At 44.2% G+C, this 25,183-nt stretch overlaps 1 protein-coding gene across 1 annotated transcript in view; it reads right to left on the reverse strand.

Moving 5' to 3' along the window:
• Positions 1–25,183, reverse strand: part of ISM1 (isthmin 1) — a 75,304-nt gene that overhangs the window by 22,281 nt on the left and 27,840 nt on the right. The window contains exon 2 of the mRNA XM_046679830.1: positions 7,766–8,005. Within this exon, the coding sequence (XP_046535786.1) occupies positions 7,766–8,005 (240 nt within the window). The remainder of the gene's footprint in view (positions 1–7,765; positions 8,006–25,183) is intronic.

Genomic DNA, 25,183 nt, shown 5'->3' on the forward strand with positions numbered 1-25,183 from the left:
GTAACAGAGGTACTGTCCTCCCATGCAACTGAAGGAGGAAAGAGACCACAGATGCTGGTGGTGGCTGAATGACACAGGTTGTGTAGAGATATGTGAACACAAAGTCCTTGAGATCCAGGCTTTCACAGCTATGATTTTTACTCATCCCATAGTCCAGACCCAGTACGCACATTCCTCAACCGACCCTCAGGGTCAGAGCAGATAATCCCGGAGCCAAGGTTAGAACTTGCTTTTGGATTTCCAGAGCCTAGTTTTGAAGTCACAGGGCTGGAAGAATGTAGTTTCTTGGCTCCGAGAGACAATCAACATAGAGAAACTTGTTTAAAAAATATAATAAAAGACTCTTTGGGTTCCTTTGGCCCTCACATAGCTCTTGCAACACCCCCTGGATGAGTTATGTGCAAATGAATCAGAAACATGCGCTCCAAGTAATCAGCGCAAGATGTACTGGGCAGATGCGTTTCCAGTTTTGCCCTAACCTGACATCTGAGAGAGTTGCTGGGATGCTCTGCCAAACTGCACCAGGGTGTGCCCATCCCTGAGACAAGAAGCCCCTTCCTTTTGTGTTAGGAATGGGGAGGTTTGAGTTCTACTTCTTTTGACATTCAAAGGGAGCTGCCCAGCTGATGGTGGGCCTGGGCTTTGGCCTTGTATGGTCCAGATACAAGGTCAAGAGGGTGGCCTTCAATCTCAGAGTAAAGTTGGGCTGTAGCAAAACAGGTGCACTGTTTCCTCTGGTGCGGGATATCTAGAAGGGCATGATTGGCTTTATTCGATGCTACCACCATTACCCCTGTCTTGTAAGCATCCTTTGCGTATTTATAAATAATTATGGAACTTTTAGCAATTTTCAAAAAGGAAAAATGGAGGAGGAGAAGAAAGGAAAACATCATACATCTTGTATCATTGCTGTTTGCTGGAATGGATGGCTGCTGGAAGGTGATGGTGATTGGGACCCACACGCAACTCTGGAAGGACAAGTGCAGAAGGATTGCGCAGCTGGGTGGCACAGAACCAAGCTGAACAGTGACAGGGCGATGCCAGCCCTTGGAGACATAACCTTTCTCCTTTGCAGTCCTGTCCCCCTCTGCCTGCAGCAGAATAACTGAGCTGCAACAATCCTCTGTAAGGCTATTAGGGTCTTGGAGGGGAGAAGCTGCCAAGAGCCAGACCAGCCTGCAATTATGGTAATGAAATCAGTCTCTGGGTAGAAGATAAGGGGGAACATGCCCAACAGTTTTGGTATTCCGTTTGTATTCAGACTGGAGTCAAAGGGATTGCCTAAACAAAACGTGCCCTGCAATTTCTCCAAGCTGGGAATAAAAACAATTTCATGTTTTAAGCTATTACCGTCAATATGATTATTTTTTTTCCCAAGCTGCTGCTCAGATCCAAACAAAACAGATTTGTTGCTTGGCCAGGCAATGAGTAGCAAAATACAAATTTACTCCAAAAACTATATCGATGACTGAATCTCAATAGCTTAGAGGTTTCTTTTTCTCCTTTAATTTCTAGCCACTGCCCCAACTGAATTAAAAAACAAAAAACAGAAAACCACACAAACTTTAGAATCCACCCTTCCCTGTAGTTAATAATATGGGAACTTCATACTGATATCAAAAGAAGAAATCTAATCTTGAAGCTGAAACTTCATAGGCATCCAATTAAAAGGACTTAATGTGCGTGATCAATGACTTCTTGAATGGTGGGGATTAGTTTTGTATTTCCTGTTGCTCTTATTCTATTTACGTGTTCTTTAGCATCAACGAATCCATTTATAAAGATGTCTTGGACAATAATTGATTGATGAGCTGAAGGTGTGGGAGTGAGTGCAGCATATTTCCCAGCTGATAAAGACTCTAAATCTTACCATCCTTTCTCAACCTTAATGTATACAAATGAGGTGTTTCAATATATTTGTTTCTTCTGGGCTTTTCCATACCATAAGTCAAGACAGTAAAAGAAAGAGAGCTCTTTCAAAAGACTCAAGTCCAACTTCTGGCAGAATCTTGTCAGCTCCAAAAAAGAGAGTCCAAAATAGTGTCAATTTGGGGAATTCTGTCCCAAATGGGGAAGTGAGGATAAGATGCTATGAAATGTTACTAGCTACTTTCCTCTTCTTGATAATCAAAACATTTATTAGAAGTAAACTCTTTACTCTTGCTCTGAATAGTGTTTTCCATAGGGAAACTAACACAATTCTCAGTCTAACTGATAATAAACTAATGACACTGAGAATACAGAAGCTTTGACCTTCTGAACTCAGGAGAATGTTCTAGAATCTTCTAGCTCACTGATCTTCTAAGCCTTGAGAGCTATGGTGACTAGGTAGGCATATGCTGGCATTTCTCAGAGAGGAAAATGAGCCTTGAGAGGTGAAGTGATTTCCTCAGGAGGACAGAACATCCAGGGACAGGATGACAGTCTCCAGTGAAGGGTTAGGCCCCAGATTATGTACTCCTCCTTCTTTGACAATTGCCGCAGAAAGAACACAAAATTGACTAGGAAGATATACAATCCCCTCGTCTCAGACCCACTGATGCTCTAAAAACAATCCTGGCAATCCCAGCTAACTGTGGTTAATGCTTTGAGACTTGGAGCATGCTTGCCCAATTGTCATTGCTCATTCTATACAAGTTAGACCCAAATTTCAGGCATTGAAACTGACTTGGAGAATTCAAGTTCCCGAAGTGATCAGCAAGAAGGGTGTGGAGCTGGTTTCAAAAATAGGTCTTCTGATTCCCAGTTATTTTATAGATGTTTCCTCTGTCATCTTCATCCCCATTGGCATCACCAACCAGCATCTACCAGTTCAGGGAATCTTACCATATACCTGGCCCTGTGGTAAGTGCTTCACACAGATGATCTCATTTAATCCTCAAAACGACCCTACTTCTACATAGTACGGTAGGTATTCATAGGTAGTATTATTATTCTCATCTTATAGACAAGGAAACTGAGGCATAGAGAGGTCGAGTAAGCTGCATGAAGCCATAGAGGCCAAGCCTGGCAGACTAAATGATGGCAGATCCCAAATGCAGCTCAGTTGACTCTGTAGCTCATATTCTGGACTGCAGTGCCCCCTGAGAATCTGAAAAATACAGGCTTGTCCCATGAGCATGTGGGTCCACGTCTTGGGTACAGAAATTTCTTGGTTCTTACTTGGCCATACCTGCCACTCCAAAAGTAATTTCAAGAAAAAGGAGGAGGGAAAATCAGAAGTAGAAGCACATCCAACATTTGCAGCCATGGGCAACTCATCTGATTGTATCTTGTGGTACTCAAGAGGCCCACGGCCATGTAAATAAGTCTGTGTAAGGAAAAAAAAGGCCTTTAGATGACTATTTTAAAGTCTCCCTCAGTGAAAGAAAAGAAATCAGTCTATTGGTTTAAATGAATACTAATCTCAGCTTGATCCAGAAAAGAGAAATATTTGGTTGTGAATAGCTACTGTGGTAACGAATGGATGCAGTAAGCCTAATAATGAGTTTATTTTAGAGATTTTTGTCTTTGCTATCTGATCATCAGCTGCAGACCAAAAACCCAGCCAAGGATACCAAAGCTCACAGCTAACTTGTCCTGGGGGATTTACTTTCTTTCCTGAATGATTTATTTATTTATTTATTGTAACAAAACCCAACTTCTAGTCTTGTTTTAAATTTAATATGGAGATTGGGTTCAGGAGTTTGAGGCTATTTCTTTCTACTTTGCCCATTGTTGGTTTTTTTCCCCACTTACTTCCATAGCCTGAAACCAGTCTTAAAACGGAGAGCCTGATCCACTTGGGACACAGGCCACCTGGTTTAGTGGGGTTAACAAAAAGCTCAGGAAAGCAAGGCTTTTAAAAGGACTTCCCTTCCTAAAAGTCAAGAGGGATGTGGTCCCTTCCATGGGCTCAGTAATGTCACTTTGGAAAGGTGTGGGCTGTTTGGCAGGGGCGACAGCAGACCCCAGTCTTGGAGTGTGGGAAACATTCCCAGACACTGGAGGGCTGGGGACCGGGTTCAGAGACAGGGATATCGAATTCCTGTTCAGCTCCGGGGCTTCAGTTAGGGGTAAGTAGGTGGGGGCGAGGGGCAGGTTGCCAGGGGATGGGGGAGACATGGCCAGGGGCCCTGGCAGCGGAAGCCAATTCACTGATGCACCCTTCACCTGTCTACACTTGGCCCCCCAGGAAGACAAATGCTTTGACGGCCTTTGACGGCCCGCGGTGACCAGCGGTGCTGTCTGCTTGGCTGAATCGTCCTGTGTCAAACCAGTGGATTTCAACAAAAGAGCAGTGCCGTAAGGAAGGGGCAAGGGCTGCCAACACGGAAACCATCACCCTCTTTTAGAAAGCACCTCATCTTTTAAAGGACCACCAGGGAACTGGTTTACTCAAGTGCAGTGGTGCATGGACTGCAGTGGCCTGTGCTGTGTGTGTGCACGCGCTCCTGTATGTGCCTGCTCACACACTGACAAGCAGACCCAGGGCTGGTGCTCCCAGGGGTAGCAGCTGCTTCATTCTTTCTTTGAAGATCTTTCTGAGTGACCACCATTAAGAGAAGGCCAGAAATGCAGCTCCATTTTCTTTTCTTCAGGGCTGACAGGTTATCAGATCCGAAAAACATAGGCCATGCCAGCCCTCCATACAGGAAAGTTAACAGACACAGGGATGGTACAAAGCAGAAGTGGAGAGAACCGACCAGACAGCGGGCAAAGACTCAGCACTGGCCTGGTCTTTCAGATTCTTGACTTTAATGCTATCTGGATGGGAGGTTTTTTGGTTTCTAATCCCTTCTGCCAATGACCCTGATATTTGGAGCCATGAGGAAACCTATCTCTTGGGAGTAATGGTGATCTTTGCCGTTCATAGAGTTAACTCAAGAAAAATATGGGGACCTCATAGGAGTGGCCCTGTCCCTCTTCCCATTCTGTGTAACGAAGCATCCCTTTTGGAAGCATCACCTGGAGGCAGACTTCTTGTTTCTGAGCTGGGGTGAGGGAAGGAGAAAGTGAAAATGAAGCACTGATTGTTACTTTTCACCTGTTATAAGTTTATACAAACAGGTGGCTTGGGATCTCAGAGTGGGAAAGGACACATAATTTCTACTTGTACCATCTGCACAGCCATACCTTTGTGACAGCACACAGGGAAGCTGCATTTTATAAAAGTCCAAGAGGATCTGCCAGAGAGAATCCTGTGTGGCCTTCTCATAACTTACCCTCCTCTCATTTATCCTCTGCTCCCTCCTCTCACTTAGTTCTCTCCTCACCCATCAATGCCAACAGGTCCTCAGCCCTCGGAAAGCCCAGTGGAACTGTTCTGAAGCACTCTTCACTTCTCATCTGGCTAAACAACACAGCTTATGTGATGAAAAATGAACTGCAATCTTGGCTGCTCTACTGAGCTCATGCACAGATCCATCTCATGGGCTGCAGAGGGAATAGCACTTCATGAGTGCCCCCCTTTTTGGAAAAGTAATCTGGGTTACTCAGATCTGTGGATCTCAACCACCTTTGCACCACTGTTCTTCCCTGACATTTAGGAATAGTTCAAAAACACTCAAATGGGGTCTGGGGATTTTGTGACTGATGGATTTATCTGGGAGACAGAAAGGGGATCCTGAGAAATTCTGCTTGAAATTTGGTTCTTAGGTGGAGCCCTATGCACTTAGTAACTTTCCAATGAGGGGACGCTCTCCCTGCAGCCTTCCATTCCCCATCCAGGCATTTTCTTGAAACTTTACATCAGTAATTCTTAAATCTATTATAGTAATAGCTCAGTCCTCAGCATTAAGCTCCACAGTGACATTTCCCACCTCGGGAAAAATGTGACACACAGTAAGCCTTAAAATTGTTTTGGGCATGGTCTGAGCACGCTTGGGGTGAGACCAGGTCTGGTCCAGGAACCATAAAATCCATAAACAAGGAAAAATCACTTCCTGTAGATGAAGTCACGATGGAGAGCCATGTTGAGCAACAGTAAGGAGATGTCCACGCCTTTTTTGCCAACTGGCACCCCCCAAGTGGATCTTTCATTCTTTATCAGAGAGTCATAGAGCCAGTTCCTGGAGAGAGGGCAGTGGAGCGAAAGGCCTGTTTTCCATTTATCAATTAGAACAATACAAGACCTATCAGAAAAATTGACTGGTGCATGCACTGATTTCTGCACAGAGCTTGTTAAAGAGTGGCCTCCGAAACACGTTTTACTTCTGTACCCTCAACACTGCCCCTCCCTCCTTGTTCCCATCTATTCAGATCTGCCCAGTTTGGAACACAATGTTTTTCCCTCCTCTGTCTCCATGATCCCTCCGGCACTGTCTTTGTAAGTAGCTGGGATCCTCACACCTATGTCATTTCCTGAAGGTAGAAGGCCTTATATTTCTTAATTTTCCATAACCTAATACAGCATTTTATACACAGTACGGGCTGCTCAATGTATTCTAATTGAGGTGCCTTCTCAGTGATACTGGTTACTCACCATGACACTGGTATTATGAACCAAATAACTCTGGCCAAAGAAATCTGATCTAAAATGGTGTCATGCAGGGAGTGTTAGTCTTGAGAAAGAGACAGTTAACTTAATTGAGGATCAATTGCTCTGAGGTCAGGTTCAGGAACTCCCTGCCATGTGAGCTAATTGGAATTTGATGCAGAGAGGAAGAATAAGAAAAAGCTGCCCTTCCCCAAATGAAAAGAATTGAGAACAAAGCTTAAAAGTATGGAAGCAGGTAAATGAGGACAGGAGCTGAACAGGGGCTAGGTTGCCCAGGGGGCAAGCCTCCCTTAGCCACCATGTGGACCATCTCTGGGAAGAAACAGAGGGAGGTACAAGCAAAATTCAAAATTAAGAGTCTGTCTCTGAAACACAGATTGGTGGGTTGAGTATTCTTGGGAGCCTGAGAGCCTAGATTTGAGCCCCTAACTACAGTTTCCTAGCCATGTGACCTTGGGCAAACCAAATAGTAACTTCCTGAGTACCTGCTGCATTGTTGATAATTTTGGAAAAATGATTTGTGCTTCATCAACTCCACGAGGGTGTTGGGAGAGTACAATCAGATGAAGACTTGCTTTGTAAGGTATTCTGTGCCATTTTAGTGTAGATGAGTGTGATTATTTTCAATCCCAGGCATCTCTTTCCCTAACCGCCCATTTCCTTCAGCTTCATCCTATCTCATCTTAGTGGGATGTATTCACCTCTCCCGGAGGAACTTGTGTTCTCACCTCCCTTCCTCTTATCACATTTTTTTTTTTTTATCAGCCACTTACACTTTAGACCAACTGAAGTGTTGTCAACTCCTAAAGGAATTTCTGGTGTCCAAGGCAAGCCGGGGAGGCATTTAAGAGAGTGCCTTCCAGAGCATCTTTGAAATCATACCATGATCTGCCAAGTCTACTCACGTGTTAGATTGGCCCTTGCCTACAGCTACCGTATTTCATTAATTTCAAGGTATATTATTTTGTTTTTTCGTTTTTACATTTTACATTTACATAATGTCTCTGAAATCAGGATGTATCTTATAATTATTGGTGGGTCATAATTAATTAGCACTGTTTTCTTTTTTTTTTAGTGGTTTATAAAATAATGGTGCATCTCACAATCAAGGGTGTTGCACAGATGAAATACAACACTGTTCTCATAGCAATAACATGATTATAGGCAGGACTCATGAAGACGTTGAGGAGAAATGTGAGGCAAGAGAGCAGTTGCTTTGGAATCAGATCAGGGAACAAAGAGATGAACTGTTTCATTTTCTTCTACCTGTCAGTTGCCAAGCATTACCTGGATATTTGGATTCTGTCCATTGATATCAGCTTTGGAAAGATCTGGAAAGTTTGGTAGATCAAGGAGAAAGGATCTGGGGCCATCTCTTTGCAATGCAGGGCGCCCATCCTCTTGCTGGAATCGCTGTCTGGGGAAGGGTTGATGTGCAGCCTGGTGGTCCGGATGGTCCCCTGGTGCTTCTCTGGAGAGAGGAAAGCTGGTTTCTGATGTTGAGTCGCTGTCCACGTTGACGTTATTCTAAAACAAACAAACAAATAAATAGGAGATGCAAGCTTTAAAAGTGCTACCCTTAACAGTCCATTACATTCAGGAGCAAGGACAATTCCAGTGGCTGGAATTAAGCCAGGATGGTATTGCCATCTCATTTTCATTCCCCATGGTTTAGTTTTTCCATGTTGAAAAGGCCAAATCATCAGGAAACTTTTCCCACCCCACTGCTTGGGAATTTTCTGAGGGTTAATGAGTTATGGGATATTTATTAAACATCAAAGCACATCAACAAAAACGTGCTATTTTGAAGGACTACAGGTGCTTACTTAGAACAGGAATCAAAATTCTGGTTTCTTCCTCACAGCTTCAATTGATTAACCACTCTGGCTTTAATTATAGCCCCAGTGTCCAGAGTTTGTTTCTTTGGTGTGGGCCATGGAGTAAAAGATCTGAACAAACTGGATAAAATACTTGAGTCAAATCATTGATTATATCCAACCATGCACCCATCCATCCGTCCATCCATCCATTCAACCAGTGTCAACCACATGCTAGGTACAGGAGATAGAGCCATGAACAGGACAGACATGGGGCCTATTCTTTTGTATTGTACATCTAGTTGTGGGGAATAAACAATAAACACACAGATAAATAAAATCAGATCAGAAGGTGGTGACCGCTAAGAAGAAAAGAAAGAAGAAAATGATAGAGCGGCCATGGATAAGTTAGATAAGAAGCTAGGGAAAACCTCTCTGAAAACGTAATACTTGAGGTGAGATCTGAACATCTGCAACAATCTGGAGGAAGAACATTCCAGGAAAGGGAACAGCAAGTAAGACAGTCCTGAGGTAGGGATGAACTTGGCTGTTTTGAGGAAGAGAAAGAAAGTCAGTGAAGCTGGAATGAATGAAGGAGGGAGGAATGGCATGAGATGAGGATGAAGAGATGGGGTAGCCAAAGAAAAAGTGACAAAAGGGCATTCTGAAATTTAATGCCTTTATTCTGAAAAGAAAAGTACAAGTCTATTGTTTTTCCCAACTAGTAAAAAATGTCTCTATTTATTTGTCACTAGGGGAAAACTTTTCCCGTGACCAAACAGTGTAGAAGTTGCTGGACTTCTTTCCCAAACCAGCTCTACTTCTCCTCTCATTCTCCCTGGACCTCTTGTTGGAGGCTTCATCCATCCCTTTAGGCATGGTGTTTTCATGTTTACTGGTGGAGGAAGATGCAGAGATAGAGTTTCACCAGCGTTTGGGTCAGTGGTTAATGCTCTTGTTATTCTTGGGCGTGTTTTGGGGTTTTGGAGTGTATGTTCCAGCACACTGTCTCCACATGTACTCCCCACCCCCTACCAGAGGGTCTTTGACTCAGCTTAAGGTTATGTCTAGTATCAAAACACTCCTGACTGCGCACCCAAGGTCAAGAATGGCCAGAGGATGAAACACATGCAGCAGTTAAATATCTTTTTAGAGCGCTAACCTGAAGGAGTGGACTTTTCCATATCTCTAAACAGAAATAGGCCTGAGGAATTAAGTCACTGGTGCAGAGACTACCTTTGTGAAGGTTCCAAGAGGCAAGAAGAGGGCTGAAATAGACAGCATATCTGCTGTCTCCTCTTTAAAACAGGCAGGTACAGAGGGGGAAGCTGGATGCTCCTCATCATGTTTTTGCTTGTCCTTCCTTTTTGCTCAGGAGATGTGGCCGGGGGCAGCGTCTTTGTTCACCTTTCCAGCCACCTCTCTGCCATGGCTTTTGTCTCCTGGCACATCCTTGTAGAGGGAGTTGCCCTGACATTCCTAGGCATTGCTCAACTCAATAGAGGCAAATGTACTACGCTGAGATTGAGAATAGCACATGGAGAGACAGGGAGAGAGACAGAGACAGAGAGAGACAGAGAGAAAGAGAACATGCTAAGTCTTTCCTTAACATAAGACCTCTCTATCCTAGCAAAAGGAGAGAGAACTGAATGCTATTGATCCCTTGCTTTTCTCCCTGGATTCTCAACCCTAAAACTTCCCCAACAGTTGACTTGTCATGGAGAATTTCCTGCGCAGGATTGGGACTATAAGTTTCAGAAGGGGCCCAGGATCTGCTTGCCCATTGCTTGTGGGATCCCCTGCATATCCAGCCCTAACTTCATCGTAGTGACTGGGACATATTGCTTAACTGGGTTAAAAATGGAGTTCTCTTTCTTTTTCTCTGTGATGAAATGCTCTTTCTACTACTAAAATTCATATTTTAGAAGAAGAGATAGAGAATCTATTTTTGCTGCTATTTGGCATTTTGCTTAGATGGCTGAAAAAATGACTGAATCTGATTGGTTTCTTGATCTGACTCTGGGATTTTTCCTAGAAGGAGAAATAGTACCACAGAGTGACCCTGGCTTAGTCATGGACCAAGAAAACCCCTTAAACTCTCTGTGGCTCAAGGATCCTCCATGTAAAACAGAGCAGATAATAAGGAGAACCCTGTACTGTCCTAGCAGGATGGTCAAGAGAACTCAGATTGGGTTGTGTCTACACTTGAAAAGAGAAGTGTAGAGTTAAGGGCAATTGGCTGGACAATTCAGGCCACAAGCACCTCTGCTGGGAATAGACTGGGACGAAAATATGTTTTGGCTTGAATTATGCACACATTTGTGGCATTTCTCCATCCTTCCCCAATCCTCCCCACTCCCTGACCCCCACAAGCTCAGTGTTTATAAAGCATTTGGAAGATGGGAAGTAATAAAGAAATGCTAATCACGATCTCTGAATATATGAATTACTTTTACATCTCTACCAAAACATGTTTATCCGGAAACCTTGGCTCCCTGCAATGGCATGCCCCCAGTGTTCAGAAACTGGAAACCCTAGGATAGGGGAAAGGTGTCTTACAATGGCTCATATAAAATGAAACTCCACTTTATTCAATCAATAATAAGATTTAGGAGTAGCCATTATTTTGGTAATCTAGATTTTAAATCTGGGCCAGGAGACACCAGACAGGATTTGCTAACAATCCAGGAAGAAGCCTTTTGTTCATCTTTTCTCAAGGACACATTGCACATCATCCTTGCAGAGGCCCATAGAAGGTCTTGGTTGATGGACGTCATTCCATCTGTATCACCAAGCTCACTCATTGAGTGTCCCACTTCAATTATTCTAGCAGAGTGAAGAGTATCAGGAAGGGGGTATCTCAAAATAAAGATTCAAATAGTTTGTGTTTTATTTAGAAAAGCAAATACCCTTTTCTGAAGATGTTAGCTTGAGAAAGTCTAAGAATTGAAGAAAAGAAATGTCCCCATTCTTTCCAAGGTGCTGCAGGATTCATTTTGCCTAATTGAAGTGACATGAGGGGGACTTCTCAGTTAGGGAAAATATATTTTTACCCACAATGTGTCTTTGAATTGACCTTCAATCTTTGACAATGCTGCAGCTCCAGTAGCAATGTTCTCTCGGAAACTCTAATTTGACAGCTGTGACTACCAACAAAAAGAGCCACAGAAGAACGAAAGCTATTATATGGTTTATACACAGGTGCTGTTCAACTGTTGAGGCAGGTGACCTATGGTGGCCAAATTATCCAGCTACAGTTTGATGCTCCCCATCTTTGTGCATAGCTCTTGCCCCTCCCTTATTTTACAACTTACTCTTATCTAAAATAAGAATAAAGTAAGAATAAAATGTTAACAATAATAAGAAAATAATAAAACAGGCTCCATCTTCACATAGCCTAGTATTTTGCCTTAAATGGCAGTATTGTGGCAGGCCTTGCAATTGCCTACCCAATATCCATCCTCCTATTTTTCTTACTCAGTGTTTATTTCAGGCGGCAATGTGGTTGGCTAAAACTACATTTTCCAGCATCCACTGCTGCTAGGGATGACCACGTGACACAGTTCTGCCCAATGAGATATAAGTGGAAGGTGATAGATGAGACTGTTGAACAAGAGGCGGAATCAGTCTGCCTTTTGTGTTTCTCTCTTGTTTTTTCTCCTGCCTGAAAGGTGGCTACAAGTGCTTGAAGTGGAATGAGGCAGCTGGTAGGCATGAGGATGAAGGCTATAGTCTAAAGGCAGCTGAATGGAAAGATGGAGGGGCCTGGGTCCCTGGTAGCATTGTAGAGCCATCATACCAGTCCTGGAATGGTGACCTCTGAACTTATTTTACCATTATCATGAACATTAATGTTAACATTGACAATGCTGCAGCACCAGTAGCAACGTTGCCTGTTGTGACTAATTTTAGAGCTGTGACTACCAATAAAAAGGGAAAAGCCAGTTTAGCTGAGTGACTCAAAGTTGGGCTCTCTGTTCTTTGCAGTGGAACACAATCCCTGGCTGATGGAGGTACCGACAGGGCATTTAGTGTATCATCCTGGTGAACTTCACAATGGCAGCCAGGCTACCGATGCTCAGCTCTGCTGCTAACTTTCCTAATGTCCTATTCCAAATCTGCCATCTGCATTCTCCATACATTCACAGAATCTTCTTGTTATTTCAGCATCTATACATGACATTTCTCAAATCTATTACTCACTGTGTAATTTAATATTTCCTTTGTCGTAAAATATTATCATTAAATTTCAAGGAGTTTGCCCTCACTAAAGGGAACCAGAACTCCCTGGACAAGTGGCTGATTCCTTGGCTTGGGCAGGGAGTATAAGTGAGTTTGGGATACTTTGCTGTGCCAGAAAGTAAGGAAGCTCTCAGTGATCAATAGTATTCTCTCAAAAGAACATGGGAGCCAGCGTGAAGGGCCCCCTTTGCACAAAGATTAGACAATTTGGGTGTGAAAAAAACAAGCTTGTAGTTGACCGATGTACACTGAATCTATGAAAATCCATGAGCCTACGAGGACGCTCACAAAAGAGAGAAAGCCAGAAAAACAAGTGTCACCATTTCGGGTAGGAATTATAAAACTCCTTACTTTGAACATGGTATTAAAAAGAAAGAAAGGTTATCCTGAGGAAACAATGTTTGAACTGAGATTGAAAAGGCAAGTAAAAATTAAAGCAGGTGAATAAAACAGAGCAGAGGGGGAAGCGGGCCAGCGAACACTGCAATCGTAACAAAGGAAATGGCTGGTGCAGACTCCCCAGGCCTGGCAGGGCATGGTATAGAGACCCAGAGGATATCAGAGTTGGAATAGAGTGGGTGTCAGGATCAGGGCCACTCTGCTGTCTTAGTGAGAGATAACTGAGTTAAATAATATAAATGCCAGGCCGAATACTCACACATCTCTACCCATCAGCCTTTGGTCTGAAGGCTTTCTATCACAGTGTGTTGTGACTTTTCCACCAGGCCACACTTCCCTGGTGGCATTCTCTGGGTCATTTGGAGGCTTGTTGAAGCTATATGATGTCGGAATTTCCTCCCTCCACCCTCCCTCTCTTCAGCTGGCCCTGAATGCCCCTGAAAAAGCTCTGCCGACATAAACTAAGAGGAAATCTCTCATCTGCAGACTGAGTACGATTTCTAAGATCAGCCCTGACGCTTTATCGTTTGTGTCCTTTTGCCCCAGGACATCACTGGCCCAAGATCAAGGATGCCCAACCGCTGCCTTGGGCTGCTGCGTGGCTGGAGCTGCTCATTTTGGCTGTCCCTGTCACCAAGGTGGATTGCCACAGCCGCATCAATATCAAAGTGGTCACAGTGGTCAGAGTTCCAAATTGGTCATTTGGCACAGGGAGAGGGAGGGGATCTTTGGAGAACCGAGCCATGGGGCAAATTAGGGTGATCATCTGGAGAGGGCCAATCAAGGTATGGAAATGGGCGATGGGTCGACCTTTGGAAAAAGTGTGCTAAGCATCTTTGTCCCAGTCTGCAAACAGTCACCTGCCCTATTCCACAAACATCAACCAAAGGCTGGTATGTGAAACACAGGGCTGATCTGGCCGCACTTCCAGAACCTCCAGAAGCAGCACAAACTGGTAACAAATCGTGGCTGGCTAGTTTTAGTGCTTTTTTGAAAACGCTGTGGTAACTATTCCCAGATTAACACAACCAGGCAGACTTCTTGGAGGCAGACGGGATGGCAAATTTCTGGAGGGCAGAGAACAAACCGTATCTGCATCTCCAACCCCACACCCTCCAATTCCACGATCTCAGGGCACCCAATAAGTACTAGTTGAGGATAATGATGGCCATGGGCCTAGTTAGATTTTGTTTTAATTAGGCTCAGGCTACAGGCCTCATTACCCCTAATGTGGCTTTAATGTGGGATTCTAAAGAAAAAAAAATCCAGGAATCTTCTATTGAAGATATTAAAGAAGATATTATTAGCAATGCTTTTGGTCTCATAGACTTTGAACAACAAACAACAGAGATTATAATTAACGTCACTGCAGCTTCTCTCCTTAAAATATACTAACAATATAGCTAATTAGCAATATGTCCTCGTTTGGGGCTGGACATCTGCATATTATTATCCACAATGCTTGTTTCCTTTTTCCAGATTAAAGGAAGCCATACTGCACCCAGGCATATGGTCGTGCTCCTTCCACATTAAAATACTCCGTTTTCTTCTACCCACGATAAACACACTTGGGGACTTTATCTGTGCCGGGCATCGATTTTTGTCTGGAACGTTTCCACACATCTAAAAATAAGTTCAAGAATGCCATTGGTGGTATTTCAAAGGGAAGAGGAAAAGTTTCCCTGTTGGGGAGATAAAAGAATAAAAGGCACACTGATTATCTTTACACATGACTGGGGAGTAAGCGCTTCTAGGAAGAGAGAACCAGGAGAAAGAACAAAATGAGTTTCAGACCATAAAATCGGCTTTCTCAGAGGGCCACACTTGTTCAGAAGATGAACAAAGATGGGCTCAGAAAGATGGTGTGGAGACCATCATCATAGCTGTGGCAGTAGGGGGTGGCAGAGGCTGTCCTGTGAAGTGTTGGAAAGAAGCAACCACAATCCATGGGGAAAGTGGTCACTGTTGAATACACAGATGGCAAGGTTGGCCACCTTCTGCTCTCTCTCCATCTGTGTGTGATGGGAATCACGCCTTTCCGGCAACCAGAACAGGGCAAGTATCGACGGCTCTATTTTATAGGAAGCATGCGAATGTAATGTCCCTGTAGGAACCTTCCTGGCAGAGGGGAAATGGCCAGAAACGTGCTTCAATCTTTGCTGTTGCACCCTGAAGACAGGCCTTGGAGCTTGTGACACAGGCACGTCATGCTTCAAGAATGCAGGAGTGTTGCATCTCGCTTGGGAAAGGAGCCTTCTGTTGAAAGCCTGACTAATAGCTGAGGAATCTTTCGTTAGCATGCTAGAATGTATCTTAAGAATGTTTATTTCAGGGCTTGGGAATGACCCTGCTTCTGATCTCAGGAGACACTTCAGAAGAAGTGAAGAATGGTCACCTCTTTGCACTTGGGCAGGGAGCCGGCTCCACAGGGGAAGGGGCCACTAGTGAGGCCCAGCCATCCCTGTGCCTGTTTCTTAATTGAAGGCTCTCAGGGCTGGCTGACAAAATAAAAGTCAACACCCCATTGGCTCGTCCCAGATACTTCTGTCAACAGCTTTGATCTTGAGAATGTGTGGATTATTGGTGATTTTTCAAGTTGTGCTTGCTCCACTGCTGGCAAAGAAAACAGAGTGGTAACTATCCAGGACCCATTTCCTTTATGTCCTGTTAGGCTAAAGAATGAACAGAAATGAAACACGACTTAGTCTTTCAAGTCTAAGAAAACATGTAAGAAGTAGAACACAAGGGTAGAAAGCCAACTTGGCCAAAGAAACTTTCACCCATCATCTAAAACATCTCTGCAAATATAAGAGGATGGAGAAATTGTATTTTCCAGAACCCTTCTCAGGGGGAATGGCAGACTTGCCTAGAAGGGACACCCTTGGGGTGTGAGGCACCCTCCTCTGGACTAAGCTAAGGGAAAGCTTTGTCTGCTGAGAGAGGTATTTGAATTTGAGGCTGGAACTCACTAACTCAGGGCTATAAAGAACAGGCCAAGGGTGGCCACCAGGGGGCTTCGGTCCCTGCTCTTCAGTCATATGGAGCTCAGCCTCTCCTCTAAGTCAAACTTTGAGCAAATACTTAATGTGTATGGATTATTAAGGACTTTTCAAGTTGTGCTTTCTCTATTGCTGGCAAAGAAAACAGAGTGATAAATATCCAGGACCCATTTTCCAGGACCCAATTTGAAAAGGCACCAAATTATTAGCATGCCTAAATGGCCCAACGATCTACGTCCTCCCTTGACCAGAGGCGGAGGGAAGTCGAACAGGACAAGGAGACCCAGGAGGTGAACACTCCCTGCAGTGATTCTGTGTGTCCCCACATGTAATGGGGAGCACCCGGGACCCAGGTCAAGGCTGGTGTTCTGCTGTTGCGAGGCAGAACCTGGAAGCAAGCCAAAGAACATGGGATGGCAGAGTTCAGAGGCTGGCCTGGGTTGGGGGGTGGTCCTGGGGACCCTTGCCTAGCTTATCATTTTATTAAGGAGATAGCTTTCTCTCAGCACTCAAGGTCAAGACCGCTTGTTGAAACCTACAACAAATCTCTCTACTCCAAGTACCTCTAAAATAGATTTTAAAGGAAACTGGACCTTAACCTTGGAATCCTGGAAAAGGGCTTATGGTATCGTGGAAGGGGCCTGGGCCAGGAGGTACAAGGTCTGGGTCTAGGTCCCAGCATTGCCCTTACCTATTTAATAAGCTTAGGCACATTACCACACCTGTGGTAAATTGGTTTGCAAAAATGTCCACAAATTCTTTCTCTCTAAATATCCATGCTTGGGTAGTTGCCTCCCACTCTGCTTTTGAGCTTGGTCATGGGACTTTGGCCAATGGACAACAGTAAGCAGAGAAAAGTACTTGTGTATTGCGGCTTGCCTATTTTTGTTGCTCTTTGGAATCCTGAGACCACTATGTGAAGAGGCCTGGGCTGGCCTGTTGGATGATGAGAGACACGTGGAGCAGAGACAATCCAAGCCATACCAACGAGCCAGCCAATGACCAGTCACTCAAATGGAGACCATCCTAGACCATCCAGCCTCAGCTGCGCCAATGCAGACTAGAAAAGTCACCTAGATGACCCATAGGATCATGAGAAATAGAACATGTCTGTGGTTTCAAGCTAATGACTTCAGAGTGGTGTGTCACCCAGCAAAAGCTAAATGCGACAGGACCTCAGTTATTTCTTCTGTTAAACGGGCTTGATGAGGTAGGATGGGAACTGCAGAAAACTTTTCAATCCATGAAGTTCTGACATCCTAGGAATGAAATCCTCAGGACACACTTGTCCTGGAGAAAATATTTTCCAATAATGAAAATAAACTTATCCCAAATATTAAAAAAATCAAATTGAGGGTGAGGAGATTAAACAAAAATCTGATGGTTCTAAACGCATGCAATAGAAATATTACCTTCAGGGACTAGAACACGTCCTTCTTTCTCCTCTCCTTCTACTCGCTCACTCAAAGCTGGGTCAAATCTGTCGGAAAACAACCCCCTGCCTGTTGCTTCCATCATTTTCATGTGCTGCTTTGTTAACAGCTCCATTGCCAGATTTTCAAAGATTCAGAGCTGAGACTTAACAGTTCTCTCTTGCACTTTCATGATGCACCTGTACGGCTCTGTGGGCTGCCAGAAACTAGTAATGCTCATTTATTAGAGAACCCCTACTGACACTATGAAACAATTATAGAGCTATCATAGACCAACTACGGCCTGAAGTGGAGAGAAAGCCGTGCGCCGCCAGGACCGGCTCCCTTTCCCACCTGTCTATACACATTGTTCTTATTTGGGCTGCTGTTCTGTTCTCCTCCAGGGAAACCGTTTGATCCCTGCTTGGAAAACTGGCAGCGGATGCGATTGTGAACCCTTGACTTAGCTTGCTAATCTTTCTTTATAAATGGTTGGGGTGTTTGTTCTACTCGTGGATTCACTCAACAAACATTTACTTGGCATCTGCTGTGTGCCAGGTGCTCTGCTGGGGTGAGAAGGTTCAACAGCACACAGCTTGTTAAGACGCGCTCTCCAAAACTTGGAAATAAAGCAAAAGGACAACCGCAAGTTTATCGTTCATACTGGGGCACAGTATGACAGGCCTGTCCAAGAGTATTTAATTCTGTGGGACAAGGTACCTTCTTTTCACCTATTATTTACTACTGATTAGGGCCCAGACTAAAAGTTACGTGTTCACTTGTAGATTTTCATCCTGTAGAAATACAAATGTTTTTTGTCTGGTAGAAACAGTAACTCATTAAAAGTTCTTATCACAAGGGAAAAAAATTGTAACTATGCAAAGTGATGGAAGTTAACTAAACTTATCATGGTAATCATTTCACAGTATCTACATATATCAAGTCATTACATAGTACACCTTAAACTTATATGACATATGTCAACTATATCTCAATAAAACTAGAAAAAAAGAGAAATAATAACTCAAAGCTTAGTGTCTTATTGCCCTATAGGACATTAATAAGTTTGCTTCTAACTTACAACTTTACTCCCTCATGATTTTCCCAACTAATTGTATAAATATCTGTTCCTCAAGTGCTCTGAACCAGCATTAACATCTTTCTAGCTCCCTTCATTAATTAGTTAAATAAATCTTTGACATATATTCATTTTATATTTGTATGAGAATCATGTTTTTAACATTAGGAAGATCATACTTAGACAGGGTTTTGTCTTCAAGGATTTTGGACTCCAGTGGGCAAGTTAAGAAACGCTTACACACATATAAAATGCAAGGGAGAAGGTAGGAAATTCTTTAGGAACGAAAGTTTACAATGGAAGGAAGCAAAACTATTCAGACTCCTAACTATGATTCCACGACTTACCATCTATTGAATCTGTAACTTCACCAAATTATATACTTTCATTTTCTCTGAAAGACCCCACTCTGGATACCGGTCCAAGGCACTAACCAGATGAAACAAGTATGGAAAACCATGGTTTGTGAGCAGGACTTGGGTTTCTCCTCTTGCGAGGGACCCTAGGGGGAGGGCAGAAGGCCAAGTGCCAGGTGGCAGAGGACACCCACCCTACTCTCAACCATTTTATTTCCTCCCTGCCCCCATACAATTTCCTACTCTGATCCTAGGGAAACAAAGCAGCTACTAGTTTTGTTTCCCACAAAGATAATTCTCCCAGGAGAACTCATTCAGTTAGCTGAGCTTCCAGGGAAGACAACAGCAAGCTTCTCAGAGGCTTTCTTTCAGGGAGTGGTCATGAAAGGGGGTGTAACAGAGCACATGTGCACATAGTTACTACTCCCCCAGGATAAACATCATGGTACCAGTGTGTATCAGTCTAAATCTAGGCAGAAAATGGATGGCACTGTGGTAATAGGTGACCAAGAAGAGCTTAATAAAGGAATAATTTACAGATGTCCTGCCAGAGAGGATGGAAACTACCAAAGATGCTACAGTACCCACGGCCAGTAGAGCCAGGGGGCCCTTACACTCCCAGGCCTGAAGAGGCAAGGAAAAGGAGAGGTTACTGTTACCGAAAGGGAGAGAGCAAGTTGTGTGTGTGTGTGTGTGTGCGTGTGTATACAGGGGGCTTACTAAATACTGCAACCTCCCCTTCCTCTTCCTCTCACCTCCTGCCATGTTTACCATTGGTCAAATCCAACCAGAAGCCCGAGAGAAAGGGAACCCGTTGAGGTAATACACATAGGTCAGGAACTTGAAGCAAAAATTAGGGTGGGGAAAGGCAAAAACTGGATCTAGAGAGGTAAACAGAAGATATATTGGGCACATAGGACATGTCTAGGGGAAACCACACTGTCACTCATGCCAGGCACTGGACATTAAGTCTAATCTTCACAACAACCATGTGAAGTAGACATGAGCACCCCTACTCCAGGGATGAGGAAATTGAGGTGGAGAGGCCCCTGGCTAGGAAGTAGGCTCCACAGCCCTGTTCCTTCCACTGTGCCATGTTGTCTTAATTTGTCCCCTGGAGGGGCTTGGAGTAAGAGGGTCTGCAGCCACCTTGAAGTCCCCACTGCCCCCAATCTCAGCCCAGTCCAGGAGTACTGGTTCCAGGGGGATTGCTCAAAAACACTGGCCAGCAGAGCACTGTTGATTGAATCTTCAACTCTCCTCCCCGACTTGGTTTGGTAGGAGCGTTCTGGCCTCATTTTCTTAGGAAAATTTACACTAGCCCAATGCTTCTTGACTTGTGTGCTCTGATGACTTCACAGGGTCAGTTAGGTCTGGTCAACAAAAACAGTTGATATAATGAGGATGAAATAAAACAGATGGTGACTAATTTGTGAAGGAAGGAAATGGCACCTAGCATTTCACGCAAATATTATGGGAGCTAGTCGGTGGGCAGATGAGCCAGAGAACAGAGAAAGTAGGTCACAAAGAGCCAGGCCCCAAATATGTATTGCTCTGGATATTAGCATTTGGGGTCATCACATTCTTCCTCAGACCTGTTAAACACTTGGGGTGAACTTTGAAAGTGACAGGGTCCCAAATGTCCATTCACAGTAGAATGTATAAGTAAAATGTATGCATAAATAGTCATAGACTGAAACACTGTGACACACTATGGATGAATTTCACAATGGTAATATTGAACAAAGGAAGCCAGATACAAAGAACATAAAACTTATCCTATGCATATAAAGTTCAAAAGCAGGCAAAAGTAAGCAATGCTGTTAGAAGTTAGGACAGTGGTGGCCCGGGGGGTGCTGGAGACTGAGAGGCGACCCTGCGGGGGCTTCTGGGCACCACCACACTCTCTTTCTTGATCTGGGAGCTGCTTACCTGGTGTGTTCACTTTGTGGAAATTCCCCGAGCTGCCCTTCTATGATTTGTGCTCCCTTTTGTAGGTGTTACTTACATAGAGAACTTACGTAACTACCAAAAACACAAAAGAAAAGAAAATAGAAAGGGAATCTTGGAGAAATGGCAATTGGCAAGGTCAGAGATATTTCTTAAAGACACCAAGCTTCTCTGTTACTGCTCTGTTCCGAACAATAAAGGGTGCAGGGAAATACAGCACCTAAAAAGGCGTGCTCCACCTTGGGCACAGTATTTCCCTCTGGCTCAGTTTGCTCACCTGTAAAATGGGGAGCATTTGTGGTAAAAAGAGTTCTTTTCTCTCCTTTATTATTCCCTTCTTTCATTAGTCTTTTGTAGTACTCACTTGTATATTGTTTTCTTTTTTCTTTTTTAATTTTTTTTTTTTTGAGGAAGATTAGCCCTGAGCTAACATCCCAATCCTCCTCTTTTTGCTGAGAAAGACTGGCCCTGAGCTAACATCCGTGCCCATCTTCCTCTACTTTATATGTGGGACGCCTACCACAGCATGGCTTGCCAAGTGGTGCCATGTCCACGCTGGGGATCTGAACCGGTGAAACCCAGGCCGCCAAAGCGGAATGTGCGAACTTAACCACTGCACCACCAGGCGGGCCCCTTTAATTAAAAAAAAATTATTTTATTGAGGTCACATGGGTTTATAACATTGTGTAAATTTCAGGTGCATCTTCTCTTGAATGTTTCCCCTCAGGCCCAGCTCCTGTCTTCGTTAGTCCTAACCACACCTCCACCACCTTTTTAAGAATGTTTTCTCTGTGCCAGCCTTGTCCAAACATACCTCATGCATCATCTCAATCAATGCCTCCCAAAGCTCCTCACCAGATGGGTACAGCTATCATCACCCTCATTGTACAGATAAGAAAACTGAAGTTGAGAATTTTACCAAAGTCGCCTGGCTCATCAAGGGTGCATCAGGGGCTGACATGACTGTGAATCAGGCTGAGTGGCAGGGGCTAAAGCCATTCACGCTGGACCAGCCGAGGTGAGACGGCAGCCTGTGTTGACTAAAGCCTCGAGGAAGAAGGTTAAGCCTCATCCAACCACCCCAGTGTAAAGAGAGTGGTCAGGATGCAGAGAGAGAACCTAGACCACTGGTTAGCAGCCTTTCCAAAGAGGCCCACCTTCGGGAGGGAGGGGATGGCCAGAGCTTTAGTCTTTTGAGTTTTAAAGCCATTTTCATCCACATAATCCCCTATTAAAATACAGCTAGTCTTGAGAATAGTGCCATCAGACCTGCCTGGCAGGAGCAGGGCACAAGGAGGGTCACAGGATTCAGCTTACTATTTTGATAGAAACATGGTCCAGGGCTACAGAGGCTAATAGGCGATAATGATGCCCTAGTGTCAAACCTCTCTCTGTCTCCTCTACCTGCAAAGCCTTTCCTTCCCTTATCAACACAGGAAACTCCTATGCATCCTTTAAAACTCTGTTTAGATGTTGCCTTCTCTGTGAAGCCTTCCCTGATCTTCAGTGGAATTAGTCTCTCCTTGCTCTGCGTTATGTCTGTACCTTGTACATATTTCTTTTATTGTATTCATATACATTATTAGACTTTTATTCATTTTTGTCCAGTTTCTGGCTAATAAAGGCACACGAAAAGTGACTGAACTGTAAGCTCAACTGCACAAAGGAGTAAATTATATTAGCTATGTTAACTTCTTCAAGTTCACTCGTATCTGTTAACAACCAAAAGAGTATTTGGCCCATTTCTGAAGTTCCTCTGCCATCATTCTAGTCCAGGCTACCATCGTCACTCTCTCTTCTATAATTCAAGTCTTAGCTTGAATATCACCCCCAGAGAGGGAGGACTGCCCTGATCATCTTATATAAGTAGTGTCCCTGCCCCTACAATTCCCCTCCATCACGCTGCTTATTTCCTTTATAGTACTTGTCACAAGCCACAGTGATTCTATTTATGGGCTTTCTTCTTTGTTGTCAGCCCTCACCAGAGTGTCAGCTCCCTGCAGCAGGGATTATGTCTGTTCTGTCTCTTCTGTGTTCTCAGCACTTAGCCCAGAGCCCAACACATAGTAGGACCTCACTAAATACCCTCTGATCAAATGGATGGATGAATAGATGAATTCATGAATGAATAGACAAATGGGACTTCAAAGCCCAATAGGCATGGGCACAGTTAACTCATGCTACATCTCTGGAACCATATTTGGGTCCTGGGATGTGGTGGGATGAGGAGAAGCTCTGGCAGAGGCGGAGAAAGGTCTCCCTGGCTCAGTTCCCTGGCTTGGCATCTGCTTGTGTGGTGACCCCAAGTCCTGGCATAACATGCCATGGCCCAGTGACCTGCTTCCGAGTGACATCATGAGCAGTGCCTGTCTCTTCCCTTTGCCCGGAGAGAGAATGTAGAGACTGAGTTGACGGTACCAATGGTGACAGCCACCTGTGCATGACTGATTCACTGTTCAACACCCAGGGAGCAGCCCTGGTGGAGCGCCATGGACAGCAGAGGTGTGGGAAGGAGGGGCAGAAAGGAGACTCAGATGGAGATGAAGTGTAGGTCCCCAGAATTCAATTCTGATTCTGCACATTTCCTGAAACTACCTGCTTCTCATCACCGTCAAATAAGATTCAAAGATTTTATACATATGCAATGGACAAATTCATTTATATATGTACATACGTATGTGTATATAATGGATATAAATATAGACTTGTATATATAAAGAAATTTATAAGTATTTATATGTATATAGAAAAATACGCACATATTTACATATATACATATGGATGTGTTTTAATTTTAATTTCTGTTTTAATTTTTAACTTAAAGATATCCTAAGTAGCCCACACTTTCCTAACCAGAAAAGCTGCTAATAATGCGGAGTTATCACTTTAACCTAGTTGTTCTCAAAGTGTGGTTCCCCAAATAGCAGCAACAGCAACATCTGGGAACTTGTTAAAAATGCTGATTCTCAGGCCCCACCACCACCTGGCAGAGTCTCTGGGGTGGGGTCCAGCAGCCTGTGTTTTAACAAGCCCTCCCAGTGATTCCAACGCAGGTTAGCATCTGAGAACCTTGGCGCTAACCAGGAGAAGATGAGGAACAGCTGGCCGAGTAGCAGGTAGGAGCTACTATGCTGAGGGTCACCCCAGCAAAGGGAAAGATTCCCAGAAAATGAAGGCTCTCAGATGGTTGTTGTACTTTTATCTTGGGGAAATATAATCAGGTAAACAGCAAATGAGCCCCAAGGCATCCAGTCTGGCCTGGGGAGACTCTCTGAGCATCACCCACTCCTCAGGGATCCCCCAACAATGAGGACACTGTGAGAGGAAGGACAGAGCTCCTCCCCCTCCTAGGTCCTTGGGTGATGAAGCTGCTGCTGAGTCAAGTGACATTAGAGACCAATGCACAGGGTGAAAAGATAAAACCCTGAAGATAAAGGGTGAACTATAGGATTTGACTCACTTTGCCCTGGCATCAATATCGTCTAGCCTCGTCACTCTTGCTTAGGTAGCAAGCGTCCCAAATGAGGCAGCAAAGGGTTTCTAACTGACTTCTCCCTCACTGCGTGTCTGTCTCTGAAGAAGCCATGAAAGTTCATGGAGAAGGACAGGCTTGTGTCCTGATTGGCTACTGGATAAACTTTTCTAGCTCAGAGGGCTGGCAGAAGATTAAACAAGGCCTGAGAGGGGGTCCTCAGGCAGGCCTATGAGAGAGGAGAAATTATTCACCAGTATACGAGAGAAGTGGGAAGGATGAAGGTGAGAGACAGAGAAGAGAGCTGGACTCTTCTTTCAGGTGTCACCAAATGCCAAATGACTATTCGCATGGTTTGAAGATGGCTCCTCTTTAAACCTGAGAGCTCCCTGCTGGCCAAAGAGGCCCCCCACAGCAAACCCATCAGCAAGGATAAATCTGAGACTGTCCGACATCTAACTTGCAGTTTTCCAGGAGATTAAAACAGTGGCTCAATGAAGTTGAAGAAGCAAAATCTATTTGTATCCAGCATATACACAGCAGTCACCATCAAGTCGAATGGGGCTACTCCAGAAGGAAAAATCCCTGAGCAGCATTCATTCACCAACTCCTCTGCACACTTACTCCTTATTCTTCCAGGGAGCTCTTCTGGAAAACAGAAGCCTGGCAGAGGCATTCACACCTGGGTGTCTGAAGACAGAGTCAACTGCTTCCAGGAATCCAACCCAAGAAAATGCTCTCTTCAAACAAGCCACACAGCCCTCTACTGGAAAGCCATCAGAGTTTTGCTTTCCTCCAGCAAATTTATCCCTCCTTCCGTGAAAATGCCATTTGTTTGCTTCAGCTCTGACTCTGCTACTCACTCCCCACGTCTGCAGACAGAAAGACTGGTTTTTGGATAGAGCCAAATCCATTTTTAACCGAAGCCCTGGATATTCAGTCACTAACAGCTCCAAATGCTCACCCTCCCCAGGCGTCTA

Source organism: Equus quagga, chromosome 12, assembly GCF_021613505.1.
Source record: "Equus quagga isolate Etosha38 chromosome 12, UCLA_HA_Equagga_1.0, whole genome shotgun sequence".
NCBI lineage: Eukaryota > Metazoa > Chordata > Mammalia > Perissodactyla > Equidae > Equus > Equus quagga.